We start from the raw sequence: 21,760 nt of genomic DNA, 5'->3' as shown, positions 1-21,760 counted from the left end.
TAGGAGACTGTATGGTGGTTTGACCCTGGCTGGATACCAGGAGTCCACCAAAGCCATTCTATCACTCCCTCCCCCCCTCAACTGGACAGGGGAAAGAAAATATAACAAAAGGCTCATGGGTCAAGATAAGCAGAGGAAGAAAACACTCACTAATTACTGTCACAGGCAAAACATACTTGACTTGGGGAAAGTTAACTTAATTTATTACAAATCAAATCAGAGTAGGATAATGAGAAATAAAACCAAATCTCAAAACACCTTCCCTCCACCCCTCCCTCCTTCCCAGGCTTAACTACTCCCAAATTCTCTAACTCCTCCCTGCCAGCAGCACAGGAGGATGGGGAATGGGGTTTGGGATCAGTCCATCACACATTGTATCTGCCACATCATTCCCTTCAGGGGGAGGACTCCTCACACTCTTCCCCTGCTCCAGCATGGGGTCCCTCCCACGGGAGACAGTCCTCCATGAGCCTCTCCAGCATGGTCCTTCCCACAGGCTGCAGTTCTTCACGGACTGCTCCAGCGTGGGTCCTTTCTACGGGCTGCAGTCCTTCAGGAGCACACTGCTCCAGTCTGGGTCCCCTGCGGGGTCACAAGTCCTGCCAGAAAACCTGCTCCTGCATGGGGTCCTCTCTCCACAGATCCACAGGTCCTGCCAGGAACCTGCTCCAGCGTGGGCTTCCCATGGGGTCACAGCCTCCTTTGGGCACCCACCTGCTCCAGTGTGGGGTCGTCCCTGGCTGCAGGTGGATATCTGCTCCACCGTGGACCTCCCTGGGCTGCAGGGGGACAGCCTGCCTCACCATGGTCTTCCCCACGGGCTGCAGGGGAATCTCTGCTCTGGTGCCTGGAGCATCTCCTCCCCCTCCTTCTTCACCATCCTGGGGGTCTGCAGGGTTCTTTCTTTTACATGTTCTCACTCCTCTCTTTGGCTGCCATTTCTGTGCCCACTGTAACATTTTTCCCTTCTTAAATCTGTTACCCCAGAGGTGCTACCACTGTCGCTGATGGGCTTGGCCTTGTCTGGCAGTGAGTCCGTCTTAGAGCCAGCTGGCATTGGCTCTGTTGGACATAGGGGAAGCTTCCAGCAGCTTCTCAGAAAAGCCACCCCTGTAACCCCACCCACTACCAAAACCTTGCCACAGAAAACCAATACAGACTGATACAGCAATGCACTGAAATCACAACCTAAGCACAATATAGTAATTGCAATATACAATTGAACCATAATGCCAACATGATTCCCATTACTACTCCCTATATGTTCCTGTATTGGGTTTGCATGGCAACGTTTTGGTAGCAGGGGCCTACAATGGCACCTTCTGTGAGAAGCTGCCAGAAGCTTCTCCTATGTCTGACAGAGCCAATGCCAGCCAGCTCCAAGGTGCAGGTGCCACTGGCCAAAGCTGAGCCCATCAGCAACAGTAGTAGCACCTCTGTGATAACATATTTAAGAAGGGGAAAAAACTGCTGCACAACAGCAGCTGGAGAGAGGAGTGAGACCATGTAAGAGAAAGAACCCTGCAGACCCCCAGGTCAGTGAAGAAGGAGGGGGAGGAGATGCTCCAGGCGCCGGAGCAGAGATTCCCCTGCAGCCCGTGGTGAAGACCATGGTGAGGCAGGCTGTTCCCCTGCAGCCCAGGGAGCTCCACAGTAGAGTAGATATCCACCTGCAGCCCGTGGAGGACCCCACGCCGGAGCAGGTGGGTGCCCAAAAGGAGGCTGTGACCCCATGGGAAGCCTGTGCTGGAGCAGGCTCCTGGCAGGACCTGTGGCCCTGTGGAGCGAGGACCCCATGCAGGAGCAGGTTTTCTGGCAGGACTTGTGACCCCGTGGGTGACCCAGACTGGAGCAGTCTGTGCCTGAAGGACTGCAGCCTGTGGAAAGACACATGTAAAGGACCCACACTGGAGCAGTTTGTGAAGAACTGCAGCCTGTGGGAAGGACTAGTGTTGGAGAATTTCATGGCGGGCTGTCTCCTGTGGGAGGGACCCCACGCTGGAGCAGGGGAAGAGTGAGAAGTCCTCCCCCTGAAGAGGAAGGAGCAGCAGAGACAACGTGTGATGAACTGACCCCAACCCCCATTCCCCGTCCCCCTGTACTGCTGGTGGAGGAGGTAGAGAAAATCGGGAGTGAAGCTCAGCCTGGGAAGGAGGGAGGGGTGGAGGGAAGGTGTTTTGAGATTTGGTTTTATTTCTTATTATCCTACTGTGATTTGATTCATAATAAATTAAATTAATTTCCCCAAGTTGAGTCTGTTTTGCCTGTGACAGTAATTAGTGAATGATTTGCCTGTCCTTATCGCAAGCCATGAGCCTTTTGTTGTATTTTTCTCCCCTCATCTGGCTGAGGAGGGGGAGTGATAGAGCGGTTTCGTGCGCACCTGGTCTCCAGCCAGGGTCAACCCCCCTCAGCTCCACTGTCATGATGCTGGGCATCCCCAGTCACTGGGAAGGCATAGGTCTGTTGAAGCCAGCTCAAGCCCATTGCTTTCTTCAATGTCCCTTTTGTCAGTTGTTTGATTTTTGTACTCTATGTTGGGCTAAGCCACATATACACTCCCTTCATGTTGGTCTGGCTGGCTCAGGAAAGTTATACTTTCTGTTGTTTATTTTAAAGAAGGCAATTTAGATAACCAGTTGACCCACTCAACTGATGAAACCATTTATTGACAACAAAGTCACTTGTTGATCCCCTTGGTGTTTAGTTCAGCATCTTTCACAATAGCTGCGGCTACTTTCTGAGCCTTGTGAGCACATTACCCTTGTCTATCTTCTCTGAGCCTTATCCCATTGTACAGGTTTGTAGACTGGTCACAGCTAAGGACAGCACAATAATAAGTGCATGTTACCTTTGTGCCTCATTGCCATCGTAGTGTAAAGGCGTAGTGAGCGACAGGGACGTTTTGGAGTGTTTCGTGCCTGACAGGAGCAGTTGCATGCTCCGCTTTTGACTTCCAGTGTCCAGAGACCAGGAGAAGCTCTTGGTCCCTGGAGGCTGTTGGAGAGGCACCCCTGGACTTACCAAGAGCAGTTAATCCCGGGGGCGGGATGGAAATGCTGCCACTTTCTTCTCTCCTGCAGCCACAGCTCCAGCCTGCGGTGCTGGCAAGCAGGCTCGGGCGCCATGCCCGCGAGTATTTTGCCATCTGGTGGCAGTTCACGGGGAAAACCGCACCGTGGGGTCATGGACACTCAGCTGCCTGGAAGGACCAAAACCAGAATGGATGAGTTTGGTTGTGGCAACTGCAAAGTGGCACTTGGAAGTTTGGCAGCAGCACGGAGCAACCCAAACCCTGCAGAGACCGTTATCTGCCCGGCTGCAGCTCCGGGGTGTTCTCTGTATGCGCGTGGTGGCATCTCAAAAGAAGACAAAGCAGCTGACCACGAAGTGTCTGTGGGATGCTGTAGCTAGTGAGGGACATGGAAAAAAAACCCCAAACTGAATGGCCTGTGCCTCCTGCTGACCTCCTTCCCCAGCAGAGCTGTCACTGCCATGCCTGAGAGGTCCCCCTCCCCAGCCCATGGCCTGCTGCTCCCAGTGTGTGCCCAGCTGCCTGTCTCCCAGGCACCCCGGAGCACTGCCCCTGCCCCTGCTGCGGGGAGGGAGGCAGGAGGAGTCAGCACTCACCTCCCTATAGGGATCAGAGACCTGCCGTGGTGGGTACCTCCGAGGAGGGACCTCAGGAGCAAGATCTCACTGGCAGTGGTCCAGGAGAGAGTCCCTCCAGAGACACCTGCTCAGCACCCACATCTCTGCTGTTTGTGGCGTGGAGCAGGGGGCAGGCGGGATGTCACGCCTGGTGCCAGGGCAAGCCAGGGAAAGGGATGGCGTTGTTTCCCCTCCAGGGACTGCGGGTCCCTCTGGCAACAGCTTGGGCACCACCAGTGCTGTGGCTGCCGCTCAGGAGGGCATGAGAGCAAAGCCCTTGGATGCTGTCCCCCCCCGAAAGCTGCTGGTGGGCAAAAGCACTTTTGGTTGAGAAATTCCAAAGGATGCGATGGCTCAGGGGGAACGGATCCACACCTCCACAGGGGAAGGCTTTTCGCCAGCTCGAAGAGGTTTGTGGGTGGGATGAGGTGGAGCAGGTCTGTGTGGATTGTGGGAGAGGAGCCACAAGGCTTCCGCTCTTCCCAGCTGTGTGGAAATTCAACCCCCAGAAAGATGCCTTTAGCTTCCAGACTTTCTTCTTTTCCACTCAGAAGTGAAAATCCCCCTGTGAAGGGCTTTATAGCCTATTGTAGCTGTTCCAGGTCACTCTTGATGAGCATTGGTGAGCATGCGCCTGCCAGCCATAGCACAAGTTCAGGTGATTTGTATCAGATGAGTTAACCCCTCAGGTGATATCAGCAGGAAGATGTCATAGATCCAAGTCTGTACTGCCAGATGCTGCTAAAACCCCCAAGCTGCCTTTTGCTGGCTGTTTTGGGCTGACTCCTCCTTCAGGGTTTACCTGTGTGCCTCGTAAAAGACTGCAGCAAACCAAAGATTTTCTTCAGCATTGATGCCTACTTGTAAGAGCACATGGACAGTGGAGTGGCTGAAGGGAATGAGATCTTTGCACAGCGGTCCCACCACAGGGACACAATGAAGGATGCTGTGGAGGTCAGACCCATGCAGGTCTGGGAAGAGACAGCCAGTTTGCTCTTCCCTCCTCTGCAGACCTTGGCTGTGCATGAGCCTCCTCCTGGTGCTTGATTGTCTATGCTTTTGCCCTGAATCACAAAAATGTGATCACGGGATGTGACCCCCCAAAGCCCTGAAGTGCTAGTGAGCGCCCTATTAAAACCAACAGCCTATTGACATGCAAACCCATCCCCAGGTAAACCAGAGGGAAGTGCTGCTGGGGGTCACACCTGTGGAGCTGGAAGCAGATGCAAGGAGAGGCAGTGCTACAACCTCCTATGTATCTCTAGGGAGAAGAGTCAGTTTTGGCTCCCTGAGCAATGTTATCCCAATTACAAGTGGAGGAAAGAAGAGAAACACCTTTCAAAGGCAGCAAATGGCAGATTTCCTTGGTTTTTATTCTTATTTTAATGTTAAACACAACTTTGAAATATTCTGTGGATATAATTATCGTACTATGAGACCATAGGATGGCTTTATGCAACTGCAACTTTCAAACACCCTTCTGAGAAACCATAAAAAGTTATGTACCGTTATTATTCTGTCATGTTCACTTTTCGGAAGTGTTCAGTGTAAAACATGCTACATATTTTTTCCTTATGAATCAAACCAACAGGATCTGTTGCAAGCCTCTTTGGCAGTGTTATTGTCAATGTTGGTCTCCCTCCATGCTCTAGGAAGGATGTCCTGGGGGAAGGCAGCTGACTGGAGGATGCTGCTTGTGCTCCTTGGCCAAGGATACTTGTGTCAACATGTTCCTGTTGACACAAAGTAGGACTTCTGAAAGACGTTCTTAAGGTTGAAGCCTCTACTATCCAGCAAGATGATGAGGAATGGTTCCTCCATGGGAGGACCTCCATTACCTGAAAAGGTAATTTGTGTTTTCTTATGCATAGGTGAGATACTGAACAAGATAGACACAGAAGGTTTGCATGTGAAAAAGGATTCCTCCCTGAGCAATCAGATGGCTCTTGTTTGCAGCCTCCTGGAGTATGGATGCCCTTTGTGCACGGCCTGTGAACACACAGGGTGATAGCAAGCTATGTAAGCATACACTGAGTTGATAGTAAACTGCTATGTGGGATGCATTTCTTAATCTGCAAACAGGATCCTGAATGACACGGACCGCCCTTATTAAAGTTAAAGCTGGAAGGAGACGTGTTCTGAAGAGTAAAGCTCATATTTGCCACAAAGGATTACCGCTATTCACAGGATGCACTTTTCTTTCAGCCTTCTGACACTGATAATAAAAGATACATACATGTATTCTACAGATGGAAATCTTTATAGAAGGCAATTGAGGCAATGCCTTGGAAGTCTGCTCGAATAGTCTTCTAGGGACTGACAAGCAAAAATCTCTCTTTTTCAGAAAATTGCTTTTATGGGGGAGGAAAGGCAAGGTAGTTGGTAGGTGTATAAAATAATGAATAGGTGTGATGGGTAGACCCTGGCTGGACACCAGGTGCCCACCAAAGCTGCTCTATAACTCCCCCTCCTCAGCTGGACAGGGGAGAGAAAATATAACAAAGGGCTCGTGGGTCAAGATAAGGACAGGAGAGATCATTCACCAATTACCATCACGGGCAAAACAGACTCAGCTTGGGGAAAATTAACTCAATTTATTACAAATCAACCAGAGTAGGGTAATGAGAAATAAACCCAAATCTCAAAAAACCTTCCCTCCACCCCTCCCTTCTTCCTGGGCACAACTTCACTCCCGGATTCACTACCAACCCCCCCCAGCGGCACAGGGGGATGGGGATGGGGTTTACGGTCATCACATGTTATTTTCTGCCGCTTCATCCTCCTCAGGGGCAGGACTCATCACACTCTTCCCCTGCTCCACTGTGGGGTCCCACCCACAGGAGACAGTCCTGCATGAACTTCTCCAATGTGGGTCCTTCCCACGGGCTGCAGTTCTTCACGAACTGCTCCAACGTGGGTCCTTTCCACGGTGTGCAGTCCTTCAGGAGCACACTGCTCCAGCGCGGGTCCCCTGCGGGGTCACGGGTCCTGCCAGAAAACCTGCTCCAGCGTGGGGTCCTCTCTCCACAGATCTGCAGGTCCTGCCAGGAGCCTGCTCCAGCGCGGGCTTCCCATGGGGTCACAGCCTCCTTCAGGAACCCACCTGCTCAGGCGTGAGGTCATCCAGGGGCTGCAGGTGGATATCTACTCCCCCGTGGAGCTCCATGGGCTGCAGGGGGACAGCCTGCCTCACCATGGTCTTCCCCACGGGCTGCAGGGGAATCTCTGCTCCGGTGCCTGGAGCACCTCCTGCCCCTCCTTCTTCACTGACCTGGGGGTCTGCAGGGTTCTTTCTTTTACATGTTCTCACTCCTCTCTTCAGCTGCCATTTTTCCGTCCATCCTAACTTTTTTTTCCCTTCTCAAAAATGTTATCACAGAGGCGCTACCACTATTGCTGATGGGCTCAGCCTTGGCCGGCAGTGGGTCCGTCTTAGAGCCAACTGGTATGGGCTCGCTCTCGAACACAGGGGAAGCTTCTAGCAGCTTCCTACAGAAGCCACCCCTGTAACCCCCCCGCTACCAAAACATTGCCACACAAAGTCAATACAATAGGAAAGGTTGATGTTTGTCTGTGACAAACAGTGTCATCACCCCAATCAGTTCTCCCTCACACACATACTGAGTCAATGAATCTTGTCTCAGAGAAGACAGGAGATCTGACTTCTTACAAGCAATTCATTATTTATCCAATGTGGAAAAAGGTGCTAAATGTTGCATTTTTCTTTGGTGCAAGACTCTTCCATCTTCTCTGAGTGAGTGTGGCTTGATGCTTTTCTCGAGAACCTTCATTCTGTTTTCTCTCCTGGAGGGTGGTCATGCTGCCAAGAGAGGGCAGCAAACAAGCACAGAAATTGCACACCTGGCCCTCTATTAGGTCACATGGGAACTTAATTTAAGGAATCATTAGCACAGAAGCTCTGTCTTACTACATTACTGCTCAGTGCACTTACCCTGCTACCAGTTCATTCCTACTGCAAAAGCAAAGCTCTGAATTGTTCTCTGTTCTTTGTGTTTTCTTTCAAACAAAAAAAATAAGCCCAAACTTCTGCTGAATCGTTTGAAAATAAGTTCTGTGCCATGGGACCATGGCTAGACAAACACCAGGGATGGCCCTGGGGATGCTGTGTAGAAGGCATAGATCCCGCACCCGGATTTCCACAGCTTTACAGGGGACTAAATGCATGTAACAAACAAGTGTACAGCTATACTGTACCTTTATTTCCATGTGTAAGGCATTTTCATTGTTCATGCTGTCAGCTTCCCACTGCAGGCTGCAGTATTGATAATACACTGCTCTGTTCTCTAATGGGCAGCGTTTTCTCTAAAATCCATAATTCCTCTAAGATCCAGAGCCACCTCCTTCATGTGTAATGCTGCATGATCAGATCACCACATATCCTTAAAGACATGTTTATTCCAATATTTATTGACCTGATCCAGGCTGAACCTGTTTTAGAAACAGAAGTAACCTAGTTGGTTTTAATACGGATAATTATCTTTACCCCCAAAAAGAGCTGCAGTGTTTTGGCCCCTGCTTCCAGAGGCAGTTGGCTCTTCTGCCCATAGGTTTGAGGTTACAACATTAAAACACAACGTTCCCAGCGGACTTTCAGTTAGAAGGAAAATGTGGTGGCCCAATAAAAGTGGAGGTGGAGAGAGGGAGGCTCTATGTGGGCTCCGTGTTACCGCAGGACAAAAGTGCGGTTGCTCTCTGGGGCTCTGCTCTTCCCGTGTCAAACACGGATGCTGGCTCTTTACCTGGTTACTGGCAAACACTTGAAGCTCTACCAGTAAAATAAAACTGCATTTAAAGGCAGAAGAAGAAAGCACCCCAAGCACACTGTGCGGAGCCAGACGGGGCCGTCACAGTGGGAAAGCACGAAGCGGTGGATGACTCCTGCGCCTGGGCTATCGTTGGACTTGAACAGGCTAATGCTGGCTTAACCTTGCGTACGAAAAAAGGACAGGCTGTGGGTCAGACCGAGACCCAGCTGTGGGAGCCCTTGGTGGGCTTCTCGGGGCGGGAGGAGCTGAGGGAGCACCGAGCCCCCAGGGAAGGTGTTCGGCCGGTGTCAGACCCGGCATGCCTCACGTCAGAAACCCCTCCGGCTGGCGAAGGGGGAACACCCGGGGTCCCACCGGTGACCCTACCCGTCTCTCCTCAGCCAGGAGGCTGCACAGCAACCAGCATTTTAGGGGGAAGGAGATCAGAAGAGAGGAGGGGCAGTGCAGGGAATGGGAGTGGTGGGCTTACACCGGGCAGGCACCGCTCTATGTGCAGGTACCACCGCCCTCACCATTCAAGGCCTGATTCTGGCCCCCAATGTCCTCTGTAAACTGGGTGAGGGCACTGGAGCCCAGATTAATTTAAAGACCAATTCAGTTGCCTAAATTCCCTGGAGGGTGTGAGCCTTGGCTGCACTTTCATGCTACAGCTAAATCAGTTTGGCAGCTGCTGAAAGTGGCAGGACCCCTCCTGCCCCGCTGTCCCCTGGGGGGGCGTGCTGAGGTCTGTGAGCAGCATTAGCAGAGTTAAAAACCCCAGCTCCTCCAAATTCTTTGCACAAGGGGAGGATGCTCCTGTAAGTTCCACTCAAGCTGTGCAAATGACGATTAAAGAAATGAACAGGAATGAGACAGCGAAAGGCTGGCCGCTCAGTTTTCGGCAGGCACTGTGCCTTGTATCACCTCCCCCAAGCTGACGCATTGGCTTCATAGTGCTGCTGGCAGCTGGGCAGCCCCTGTGTCGGACTGTCACTGATTTCGGCTGGGGTGAGAGCGCAGATCACACAGGGGGCGGATGAGCTTCCACCCTCCCATCGCTATGCCAACATATTCAGCAGGGCAACTCCCTTTGCAGCATAAGAACCACAAGAGCTGGACCCCCCTGGATGCACTTTCCTGCTGGTGGCAGCTGATGGGTCTCCATGGGAAGTGCTTGGCTTGCCTGCAGGCTGGAGAGTGCTGAGCATCGACTTCATCAGCAAAAAGGGCTGGGAACTATTGAACTTGAGTACTAGCTTTTCTCTCAGCATTTCTGCCTTCGTTCATTAGCACGAGTAATAGCTTCCTCCAGTCAAACAAGTTTGGTATTTAAGAAAGGCACGGAATCCTTTTTTCACATTGTCCTAACACTCAGTAGTTCTTTTGCTTTTTTCTTTCTCTGACCTGTTTTTTTTTTTAAAAAAAGAATGGAGAAAGCAGACATCAGTCACACCAACAAATCATTTTTGGATGTGTGTGTTTTTCGTAATGAGCGGTACTAATTCCGGACAAACCACTCTCAGCAGAGAGCAGCAAAAGGCTAACAGCTTGAGTACAGGTCTAGGAGACCCCAAGCCCATTAATGAACTGTGTAGCCTCTCTGCTGAACTCAGAGAGCCCACAAGCAGGGCTTGGGGATTTTGCAGCAGCATGAGATGACTGAGGCTGTTTTCTTTAAGTTTGTGGTTCTGCACACTGACAATGATGCAGATCAAGCCATACAAATCCAGAACCTGCTGCAGAATAAATTTTGTGTTAAATCTGGAATAACCTTTGCAGCAATGCCTTGTAGTGAATGTGTCTTGGAAAACTTAAGTGATGCTGTGAATGGCTCAGCATGGACTATCATGCTAATGACAAAATTTTCTGAATGGATCTTGGTATGTATTCCAGTCTTTCACCTCCCTTGCTCTTAACAGGATAAATTACAGCTCTGTGATACCTGTGAGGCCACTGAATAACCCACTTACCAGGAGAAGACTTTTTTTTTGTTTTGCAGGCTATTAATGCACTGTAAGAGGATAGTCCTGGCTTTGCAAAACAAGTGGAGAAAATTTTCCACAAGTCTACATACAGGCAACAGCGAGAGATACAGAGGGAGGAAGGATGAAACAGAAACTAAAGCGCTTGTCATGGCGAAAAACTGTGAAGACAGACCATGTTTAGAATAAAGCAGAAGTGATTTTCCTTGGTCTTGTTTTATAAAGGAAGGGAAACCCTTCTTTTGACAAAACTAATGGTAAAGTTCTCCACCAAGGCATGTTAATTAAGTACTGCTGAATGCATACTGTATATGAAGGCATGCCTGTCACTGTGTCTGCTCAGAGGTACAAGATGCTGCCAAACTGAAACCTTAGCTATGTTTGGTTTTATCATGTGGGCTGTGCCAGACATGTATTGTTTTCCTTTAACAATGTACAGCTTTTCACATCTTGTAGCTGATACTGGAAAATATTAATAAAAGAGGAATACCTGACATCACAATGAAATCAATGCATTATGAAAGGCACTCCATGAAATACGCTGCCACTTTGAGAAATGGGCATTTCAAAGATACTTTGTTTTTATTACATTTGGGATTTTTTTCTATAAAGAAAACATTTTCTGATGGCTTCTGTTAGTTTGAGAAACATTTTCTTGGCTCATTCTGACTAAACTTTGTTTGGCACATTCTTTAAGGGAAAACATTAGACAATGATATTGGAGAGAATAGTGTGAGAGACTGTCTTCAAGGCAAGCATTCTGAACTGAGGCTGGAAAAGGAGACCCACAGAAATTGCATTGGTTTGAATTACTTGTATTTTGTGCACTTTGCATACCCCAGTTCTTAAGCATATTTGATCAGATTTAAGATAGATCTTCAGTGTTCTTTTTTCCTCCTGTACTGTACTTGATAGGACTGCTAGCTGTGATTCAGTAAGACAGCTTGCTTTAGGTTTCACTATAGTTTTGTGTTGCTGATGTGGAGTGAAATTACTAAAACAGCATTGGAAATCTTTGCTTTTTCTGGTGGAAATTAAATTAAAACATGATAATTTATTATTTTCTGAATGACTGAACTCTGGCTATTCCGAATGTAAAGACAGTCAGCTCTGAGCAAAAAAATTTGTTCCTTGCTGAAGAGAAAAGGCAGCAAGAGGGGCTTTAGTGTCTGCATCAGCATCGATGCCATGCTTGTGGGAGGTAGCTGACATGATAGCTGTGCCATTGCTTGCATGCAGTGTGATTTTGGACACAATGTTTTGTGTTCTGCCTCTGTTGCCTGTTTTGTAAATGAGGAGAATAACAGCTATGTATCTCTGTCTCAAGACTTCAGGGCAAGAATCAGTTATGGACACATGATGTGCTTCATCCACATGCAGGCTGTACACTTGTGCTGCAGGAAAGCAAATCTGTGGAGCCAGGGGGCTGCTGGGTGTCTGCAGCCCTTGCAAAGCACCCTCAGTGCAGGCAGCCACGGTGCCTGGGATGGCAGAAAGTCCTGAGCGAAGTGGGGGGTTTCTCAGTTAATCACCCCTGGTGTCCCCAGTGCTGCAAGTGATGCCTATCGACGACAGGCGTGCCTGCAGGCAGAGGGGTGCTTCTGACCCCAGCGCTGGGGACCGGGGCACTGCAAGCAGGGGGGGCAGGCCTCGGCTCCCCTCTGCAGCCCTTGCCATGGTGGGGTGGCCAGAGCTGCCCAACTTCCTCGAGGAGAGCCACCAGCACTGCGAGCACGAGTGGAGGGTTTCAGCTGTGGGAGGCTTTCGGAGTGGTGATTCATTTAACTGCTGCCTACAGTATTTTTAACCTTCCCCCCCCAGTGTAAATGTACTTTTTCCTGTGATGTTTAAAATGGTAAATGTCAGACAACCTGTCTACAGCATACAGTCTATAAACCATTCCAATGGGAGGATTATGCAAAGAAGACAGAAGGAAAAGAGAATGGGAGGAAGCCTGAGAGAAACAGGAGGAGATGTGGTCTGTCCTGGGCTGTTATGCAGCTAAATGCTTCCAAAAACGGCAGCCAGTTGTCAGGTTTGGACCAAACCTCAGCAACCCAGAGACTCCTGTTCTTGAGCTATTGAGCTGCTGCACTGTTGTTGTAGTTATTTCTTCCACCTCTATAAAACCAGTCCTTCCAGCTGATCCTGGGAGATACCACTTGCTTTGCTGGTGAGAAGCCCATACTTGCAGGTAATACCGTACTGTGCAGCTCTCGGGCAACGTTTGAGGGTTAAAGTCCCCAAGTCATTTACACTTTAATGTTGTTCTCTTTCAGTAGCTAGTTCAGAAAAAAAGCATCTGCTCATCCTGCCGCATACTGCCTGCAAGAATCACACAGACAGCTTTCTTGTACGCTAGGTGCCTACAAATAAAAATTGCTGTCTCATTTTCATGCAGAAAAGTGTGCCTTGTCACTACTGACCACCACCCATCCCTCTGCCAGTCTTACCTGGATGCTTAGTGTGCTACCCTGCCAGCTGACGACTGCCTGGCCATTAAGCAAGGGTCTGCCTGGGAGTTGCAGACTCCAGCCGGATGAAACTCCTGTTACTTGTCTTAGGCTGCATTCGCTGCCGACTGCAGCTGTGCCATACCTCTCCCGGGCAGCTGCCTTTGTGCTACACGCAGAGTTTTCCGAGCACTGCAGCAGAATGCAGTACATAAAAGGGTATGTGGGAATACTCTGGCAAAGGGAGGAAATTTCTATCCTGTGATAAGAAAAGCCTAAGAAATGTATATGTCATCCAGCTGTGACATGCCCCTGCTCTCACACTTGTGGATGCAAGTGCTGGAAAAGCAAGCTGGGTGACCCTCCCCTGTCTTTGGTATGGTAAGAAAAAAAATGTTCAGAAGGTTTGAGCATACTGCTGGGTGAGAAATACTGCACTACGAACTGAATATATGGAATTACATCTAAAGCTGAATTACTGTTCTCCAGGAGAAGCCGGAGCACTGTTGCCATGACTATCACATTTGCAAGGGAGACTCTTGCCTGCATCTCGGAGCACTCTGCAGCTGGCAGCCTCTGCGCTGTCTCCTCCCTCTGGAGGTCCCAAATGTTGCCTTGAAACTACCTGTCCCCTTGGTGTGCTCTGTCCTGGCAGAAGTGAGCAACAGATCAGACATGGGGAGACACCTCCGGGGTGCTGAGCATCGTGCTGGACTTAAGTGAAAGTCTCCTGGCCCTGGTGGCAGCGGGACACAGTGGTCCTCTGGTTCAACAACAGTGTTTGAAGCAGGTGCGTTATTAATGGTTGGGAATTGGATGTGCCCAAACGGATGAGGAAGGGGAGCGGTGAGGCTGAGGGCTGGGACAGCAAGGCATGACAGCGGAAAAATGCTCTCTGGCATCAGCCTCAGGCCCCTCTCCCCACAGCAGGTTAGGTGCTTGGACATTTCTCTGTGCTTTGCTACGTTCAGCTGTTAAACAAGGACAGTGATCCTTATGTCACAGAAGGCTACATGTATTTTATTTACAAAGTCTTGTGATAGAAGGCATTGTGCAATGGGAAGCAAAGCTGACACACTTCATCTGTCTAATGGTGCATTTGCCTTTCTCTGCAATAGGCTGTGATTTTAAAGTTTCCTTTGCTCTGCCTGAAGGCCTATAAAGGCTTCTGAAAAAAATGTCAAGACTTATTAACTGGAATAAGCCATTTTCTGGTTTTTTTCTTCCTCCTAAATGTACAATCCTATTGCAAAATTTCTGGCACTTGTCTCAGATATTTCCCAATCAACTTGGTGTGTGGAAAACGTGAAGTCTTGTGGCCGCCACCTCGCCCTGCACTGCATTCATCCCTTAGAGAAAGGGCACGGTAAAAGCAGCAGCTTTTCCTTCTCAGAAAACCATCAATCTCATTTGGCGTAATCACTAAAAGGGGGAAAAAAAAGAGAAAAAAACAAAACTGAGATAAGGCAGCTTCTCCTCAGATTTCAGTGCTGGGGATGGTTTGCCTGTGCTCTCTGGCTGACAGCCAGAGTTGGGGAGTACCCAAGGAAAGGACAGTGCCTGAGTACCCGTGGTACTAGTGGCATAAATCCAAGAGATTTATGAATCTTAAATTAGCTAAGGCAATCCATGCAGAGCAGTTTTACTAAGCTCAGTGTGGTTAGCATTAAAAGGCAAGCAAACAGTTCCAATCTGCTCTAACTGAATCTTCTGAGGTGTGCTTGTGAGAAGCCCCAGTGAAGCGTATTTTAGTAATCCAGCCTGCAGAAGAAAACGGAGTAGACGGTCATATGCTGCGGCAGTGGAACAGGCAGCAGAGATAAGGAGGTAATTGGTGACATGGGTGTCTGTTGCAGACTTACTCAGAAATGTGAAACCCCGCTGTCAAAGGCAAGTGCTGAAGAGCTTGCGGGCTTTCCTCAGGCAGGTTGGGCATCTGGAGGGGACGATGCAGGGCAATGCCCAGGGGATGGCTGTGGCCGTTGGCAGCTCCGCAAGAAGAAGAGCCACTACCGAAATGACACCAGTCTTTCTTATCAGAAAGCCACCAGACAGACAGGCAGAAACACCCGTGCACAAGGGAACTGAGAAACTCAGTAGCTGAGCCTTATGTCATTTAAAAAAAACCCACCAAACCTCTGCCTCCTAACCTAGAATTAAGCCAGGCTTGGAAATAGTTTTCCTGTTAGTCCATGCCCTCTGTTTGTTCAGGGTCAAGCTACAGTCAGCAATCAGAGGCAGATTAATGGAAGAGTCCCTAGTCACAGTTTAATAGGAAGCTACTCCCAGTGATCTTTTTGCTAAGAGGTCACACACTTGCCTCTGACCAGCTGCTTATGGAAAAGGTTAGAAGGCAGAAAATGAGAGCAGAACTCTCGAAAGCACATACATTTGCGACTGCGTGTGTGCATACACACAACCCCTCACCACATGGCCAGAAACCACTAGGAACTGGGATTCTTTGCTACAGACAGAATGGTTTTCTGGATATATATGGTGATGTAAAAGGTCACGGCTAGTCTGAACTGCTCGGTGCTTGTACACACTTCCAATGACAGTTAAAGCTGCAGATGACTAAAATGTAGGGACGCTTATAGCACTTGCAACTGAAGCCAGGGACTGAAATACTACCAGCATGCTCCCAGCCACTCAGCAGCTTCTGCAGGAGCTGCAGCACACAGTGTGTTGCAATCCAGACCGTTGCCTAGCACTTGTACTGTTTTGTTTGCTCTCTGTGCTCTTGTTGGCTGGTGCTTACAGTAAATGGAGTATTTCTCTGATTACCCCAGCGTCCCAGGGCTTCTAATGACATCTATTTGAGGAAAAGTAGCTTTACCACATAGATGTTTTCTTGCAACCATTTTGGACCCCCTGGAGCTCAGCGTGGTCCCTGGCTGATCAGCTCCGTAGTTTTTCTCTGCAGTGAATTAGCAGAGGGGTCTGTACAAATGCCTGGGAGCTAAATATGCATATTCCCAAGTACCATGACTAGCCTAGTAGGTTTCATTGTAGGTGAAATGTCTGTTCTATACTTGCAAAGCAGAGGATGTTATGTATTTTTTATTCCACCCACTGTGGAAATCTTGTGAATTCAATAGCTAAAATTCTGTATATCTTTATCAACACTGTCGGGCCCATCTTCTCCTTGGCCTGGGAGCAAAGAAAGGAAAATAACAGGGGGATAATATGTATGGGGTAAAAAAAAGGCAGCAAAAAGAGGGTGAGCAGCCTATTCTGGAAGTTTCACATCTATAATATACCAGAATGGGTATAGCCTGCAGGACAGGAGAGGCTTCTGGTATCACAAGGGCACAACCCAAAGGTTAACAGAGCAAAGGATTAGTCAAACCAATCAGTTGTAAGCAAAGTCACAGTGCATGCCCAATGTATCTTGTTAGAGGATAACACTAAGGCAGAGCACAGTTCGACCCCAGCAAGGCTAGCAATATGAGCATGACTGGCTCTACCTAACAATGGCACGGTTAAAGTATAGTGAGCTGATTTTTAATGGTAAGCTGATCTTTGATGCATTTTTTTTAACTACAGTTTAGCCAACTCTTGACTTAAAACAACTCTACTGATGAATCTGAGATTATTTTGTAAGTTCCAAATGTTGCTTTGCCAGAGAATTTTACTCTGGCAGTTGCTTTTGTTACATTTAAATTCTGCCATGTTAAATTTACAAGTTTTATTGCTCAAGATCTGTTACGCAGCCTAGGGCAGCCTCTCCCAAAATGCCAGGCTACTGTTACTGAAGAGGCAATGTATGGTCATGCACTGGCTAGCAGGAATGCCTTTGGATGTATGAATTCAGACATGCAGGTCTTTTACAATGCATGCTAGGGATTGTCAGGAGAGGAAGAAAGTTTGGTTTCAGCTGGGATAGAGTTAACTGTCTTCCTAGTAGCTGGTACAGTGCTGTGTTTTGAGTTCAGTATGTGAAGAATGTTGATAACACTGATGTTTTCAGTTGTTGGTCAGTAGTGTTTAGACTATAGTCAAGGATTTTTCAGCTTCTCATGCCCAGCCAGCGAGAAAGCTGGAGAGGCACAAGAAGTTGGCACAGGACACGGCCAGGGCAGCTGACCCAAACTGGCCAAAAGGGTATTCCATACCATGGGACGTCCCATCTGGTATAGGAACTGGGGAGTGGGGGCGGGGAATCGCCGCTCAGGGCCTGGCTGGGTGTTGGTTGGCGGGTGGTGAGCAATTGCACTGCACATCATTTGTACATTCCAATCCTTTTATTACTACTGTTGTCATTTTATTAGTGTTATCATTATCATTATTAGTTTCTTCTTTTCTGTTCTATTAAACTGTTCTTATCTCAACCCACGAGTTTTACTTCTTTTCCCGATTTCCTCCCCCATCCCACTGGATGGGGGGGGGGGAGTGAGCGGCTGCGTGGTGCTTAGTTGCTGGCTGGGGTTAAACCGTGACAGTCTTCTTGGAGGGAATTTCAGCTTTCACAAGCTTGGCAAATACTGACCTAAAAGCTAGGTGCACAACTGCCACTGATTTTAACGATAGAAATGTTTGAATTTCTGAAAATTGCAACCTCTGTCAATGTACTTTCAACCTCTTGAATTAGCTTCAGGAGCAGTGGAGAGAGAGGAAAGGAAATTTTGCAGCTTGCATATCAAATACCAAAACAGTGAGGAAAGATGTAGATAAACTGTTTAAAAACCCTGAACTCCCTTTATGAGGATATTTGTAAAGTTCCCTTATTTGTACCTTTTAGAAATACCCATATCATGTGGAATAGTACCTGTCTCCTGTAGTATATTTCCATTACTAAACCATTGTGTGTATTTTAGGGAAGATAATCTATAAACTATTGCCATTATATACACGTACATACATACACACACATGTACAAATGCATAATTGAACAGCTTATAAAATTAGTATGATTTGTACAAGTTTTTCAGAAAGTGTAAACAAACTGATTACCATTTTCTTCTTATTTCCCTGTTTTTGTAGTACAACTAGAGAAAATTAGTGAGCCAAAGATCATTATGAATACTGGGGGTAAAACCCTGGCTCAGCTGACTTCACTGGAAACAAAATGTCATCCTTACACTCCAGGGTGAATAGGCAGAGACACTTATTTCCTCTTGAGAAATGAGGTACTTCCCAGGACCTGACTTCACTGTCTTGGTCTGTGTCCACACATGGGCTGCACTGGGTTTCTGCTCTTGTCTGTGAGTTAAGTGCCAAAGGACAAGGAAAGCTCACAGCTTGCAGGGGTTCAGCAAACCTGCCAAAACTTTTCAGTTCCTGCAGACTCACATCTCCAGCTAGCTTGTAACGACTCTTACAAATTTAACACCAGCCTGCACCAAGTTTGTCCGTTTACGCAACAAGTAATGAATTCAGCTCCCAGAGTTTTGTTGACAGGACAATACAAACAAGAGTTGCCAGTTAAAGAAGAAACTTTATTGTCTGGCTTGCCCACAGTGGACTTGCATATGAAGGGCTGGGGTTTTAGACTAGAGGGTGAACATCTGGATCACTAATGTCACTTAAAGTGAGCAATCGCAATTTAGGAGACTTAGCCTAAATATGCAACTACCTCATGCACACAACCTCCCCAACCCGAGCACGTGTCCAAGGCCCGTGGTGCTTGCTGTCCTGAGGGAGGGAGGAATGTTTTGTGATGCAGCACACACAGACATTGCTCGGGCTCAGGCAGGGTGCAGGGGTGCTGCCGGTGCCTCGAGCCCTCCCCCTGGCCCAGGGGCACAGGTTTGCATCCCCTGGCTGGCTCACGTGGTGCAGGGGTCTCCCACTGCCACAGAGGGTGTCGCAGCCCCTGGGCACAGACATTTCCAGGGTGGGTGTCTCTGTCAGTCCTTGCGAAGCTACTCTGCCTTGTATGAAAATGCATAAATATTCATGGGTAAGAGCGAGTGACAGTGACAGCATGAGCATCACTGCCGGCATCTGTGCCACTACTGGGGCTGCCAGAGGTGTGGGCAAGCATCAGCAGCCAGGAAGGGGCTTTTACTAAGGTAAGTTGATAGCAAATGACAGGAGTTTGCCATCACCATCTCCTCTCCTGGTGGTCAGGGTGCGTCAAGGAAGACCTAGGATTCATGCTGTGCTTCAACAGGTATTTCAGTTTACCGAATAATTTGACCTCAACTCACATGCTGGCATTTGCTCACAGATGCCTTAGGCATCTCTCTGCTCAGCTCTCTGCCTGCTCCAGCTCCCGCTCCTGGGAGCCTTTCTGATCTTATACGCTCTATTCCCTTCCTGACCTAACTCTCAACCAGCTCTGTGTAAGGGACTGTGTGCCAGCTTAGGTAGGACACATGCTACATACACTGTGAAGAGCAGCTGGAGTGCATGTCCACCTCGCAAAATGCAACACAGAGTTTTCTGAGTTAGCTCAGGGCCTAACAGAAGTATAGTCGTGCTGGGGATACTGCCTGGCGTATGATGAAAAGTGGGATAAAAAATTCGAGGTCATGTTAGTGTAGATATATTGCTTCTAGTGCCAAAGCTAACAACTGAGGTATGGTTGAGGTTTCTCTTTGCTGTATTGCTGTGCATAGCCTGCCTTGAGGAAAAAGAAAGCTCTACACCATCCTCTTTTGTCCTTTGGGACATAGGGATAAAGAACTGAAGGGTTGAAACTAAACAATACAGCACTTTACAACTGGATCTCTTGCTGAAAACAGAATTTGGGTCCCAAAATATCAATGGCACTCCTGAAAACCCTCCTGCTGATTCAGATCAAGCACTCCATCAAGCATTGCCTGGTGACATGTGAGTTTTTCCTTATGGTATTACCATTTGTACACAAAGTAAACATCTCTTCTTCAACCTAGAGGGTGCAACAGTAAAACACTGGTCTGTGAGACACAGTGCCACAGAGGCATGACCCAAGCACGGAGGGGAGGACCGCTCCACACCAAACAACAGGTGTCTGCAAGGTAGGTACCACATTAGTCCCTCGTGTATGCAACAAATCCCTTCTGCTGTCTCCTGTGAGTAGCTGTGAGGACAAGAACACCCTGAGGTGAGAACTAAGGCATCACAACACATGTTATTATTCCATTTAACACCATTCTTCACTCACAGCTTTCAAAAACAGACAGTATATTTTGGGGAAGGAAACTGCAAAACCAATAAAGCATCAAGGCTAACTGGTTTTTTCAATGGTATGGGCTGCATTTGGGGCACCACCAAAAATCCCAGTCTGACGATAATACCCCTCTTCCCTGTGGGTATGGGGCTGTTATTCCTACACCAGGATGTGGCCACAAGAGAGGGGGAGGTAAGCCAGATGAAATTGTCCCTGGCACCATGTCCCCATGCCAGATTGACTGGCTATGAATGATTAAAGTTGAAAACTTAAAGAAGGAATCAGTATCTTTTGGTTTTCACGGTGCTTCAGGTGCACTGGGTCAAAACATTTGCTTTTTACCTCTGGGAAGCAGGGCTTAGATCCATTCTGGGAGTCAGAAAGTAACTGCAGTGGAGAAGTGCTGGCTGGGGCCATACCCTGACCTGTGGGTCTCAGTGCCCCTCTGGAGCCAGGTACTGCCAAGCAAGTGCTGCCTCTGTGGGGCAGCATGGAAATGTGAAACATGTACAACAGTGGTCAGGATGCAGGATCATTATCAGACCTCATTAAGTCCACTCATGTCCTGAGAATGGCCTTCATAAAATATAAATACAATTAAATAATTGTTGAAGATGTATGTATATCGAGGTATGAAAGAGAAGGATGGCAGCAGGGCACTTGGGGAAGTATAACTCCTGTAAAATTTTCTTTAATAATTTATTTCTCTGCTTAATTCATAAATGCCTACACCTAGTGACTCTAAGGTAGATTTCTGAAATATCAAGGCAGATCTATTATTTGCCACAGGAAACAGAGATTTTTATTAAATAAGAAGCCTGGTGGCCCAACAGGCTGTATCTAAACTCCCCATCGGTGTGCCTCGCAGCTGCGTGCCAGGGTTCATCTTCTGCCATGGTCCAGGCGGGACGTCTCTGCAGAAGCCATTCCCATTCCCCGCTGGCCTGCCTGCCCAATTTTCCTCCCATGGACCCTGTCCCGGGAACTTGGCCTAATTCAGAGCCGGGAGGGCGTGGGGACATGCCGGTGTTTTATACCTGTAGAAGCACTGCTGCACCTGTTACTTTATAAGTGACCGTGGAGCCCTGTAGTTTGCAGGTCCATCAGTGCTGCATACAGGCTGCCCTGAAAACTCCAGGTTATCATCTCCATGTTCCCTCCAGCACAGAACTGTTCCCCATCATTTTGTTTTCATCTTTCTGGTTCTGAGGTTTGCAGACAAAACAATCAGCAACCTGTGTACCATCTTGCTGGTGCAGGGTACAAAGAGGACAAACAGCAACCCAGGCAGTGAAATATTGCTTCTGTACATAAAAATGCAAATTGAACTGTTTTCTCTTTTTTTTTTTAGTTGTTTGGGGGGGGGGGGGGCTACTCGATTTCATTGCAAATTGATGTCCAAATTACTGCCCATTAATGTCCATAGTTCTCCTCCAAGTTTGTTTGTGCATATGGTGTCCCTCCGTTCTGAGGCTTGCAGATAATATACTTGGTTGTGGCAGAAGTTACATTCCCTTGCTCGGGTGCAGCTTTTTTAGGATCTTTCTCCCTTTTTATTATTACAGGTATCAACAAAACGTTATGTGCTAAGCCCGTAGCAAGCCACGTGCGACGTCAGAAAAAGCGAATCTGACGCCAAACAGCGACGTCGCCCAGAGCCAAAGCATCCTCCACGCTGCAAAAATCGGGCATTTCACCCCAAATTTATTAACCGATGAGGCGTATCCCTCTCCTGCCCCGCGGGGCTGCGCTGCCCCCGCACGCGCGGACCTTCGCGCGCCTCCTAGCGGCCAGCTGCCCCCCTCGCCGCCG

At 48.4% G+C, this 21,760-nt stretch overlaps 1 protein-coding gene and 1 long non-coding RNA gene across 2 annotated transcripts; both read left to right on the top strand.

The window, feature by feature from the left end:
* Positions 1-9,231: 9,231 nt before the first annotated feature.
* TICAM2 (TIR domain containing adaptor molecule 2) lies at positions 9,232-11,439 on the top strand. The gene is given in 3 exon segments (XM_075019973.1): positions 9,232-10,275; positions 10,277-10,400; positions 10,402-11,439. Coding segments are annotated over 3 exon segments (453 nt in total). The 5' UTR covers positions 9,232-10,072; the 3' UTR covers positions 10,528-11,439.
* A 4,729-nt stretch (positions 11,440-16,168) lies between these two features.
* LOC142027118 (uncharacterized) lies at positions 16,169-21,645 on the top strand. The gene is made up of 3 exons (XR_012649023.1): positions 16,169-16,362; positions 19,692-19,796; positions 21,514-21,645. It is a non-coding gene; the product is annotated as an uncharacterized LOC142027118 (long non-coding RNA).
* The last annotated feature ends 115 nt before the right edge of the window (positions 21,646-21,760 follow it).

The sequence above is a fragment of the Buteo buteo genome, chromosome Z (assembly GCF_964188355.1).
Source record: "Buteo buteo chromosome Z, bButBut1.hap1.1, whole genome shotgun sequence".
Taxonomy (NCBI): Eukaryota; Metazoa; Chordata; class Aves; order Accipitriformes; family Accipitridae; genus Buteo; species Buteo buteo.
The sequence above is the reverse complement of the archived record's forward strand: the minus strand, read 5'-3'. Positions and strand labels throughout refer to the sequence as shown.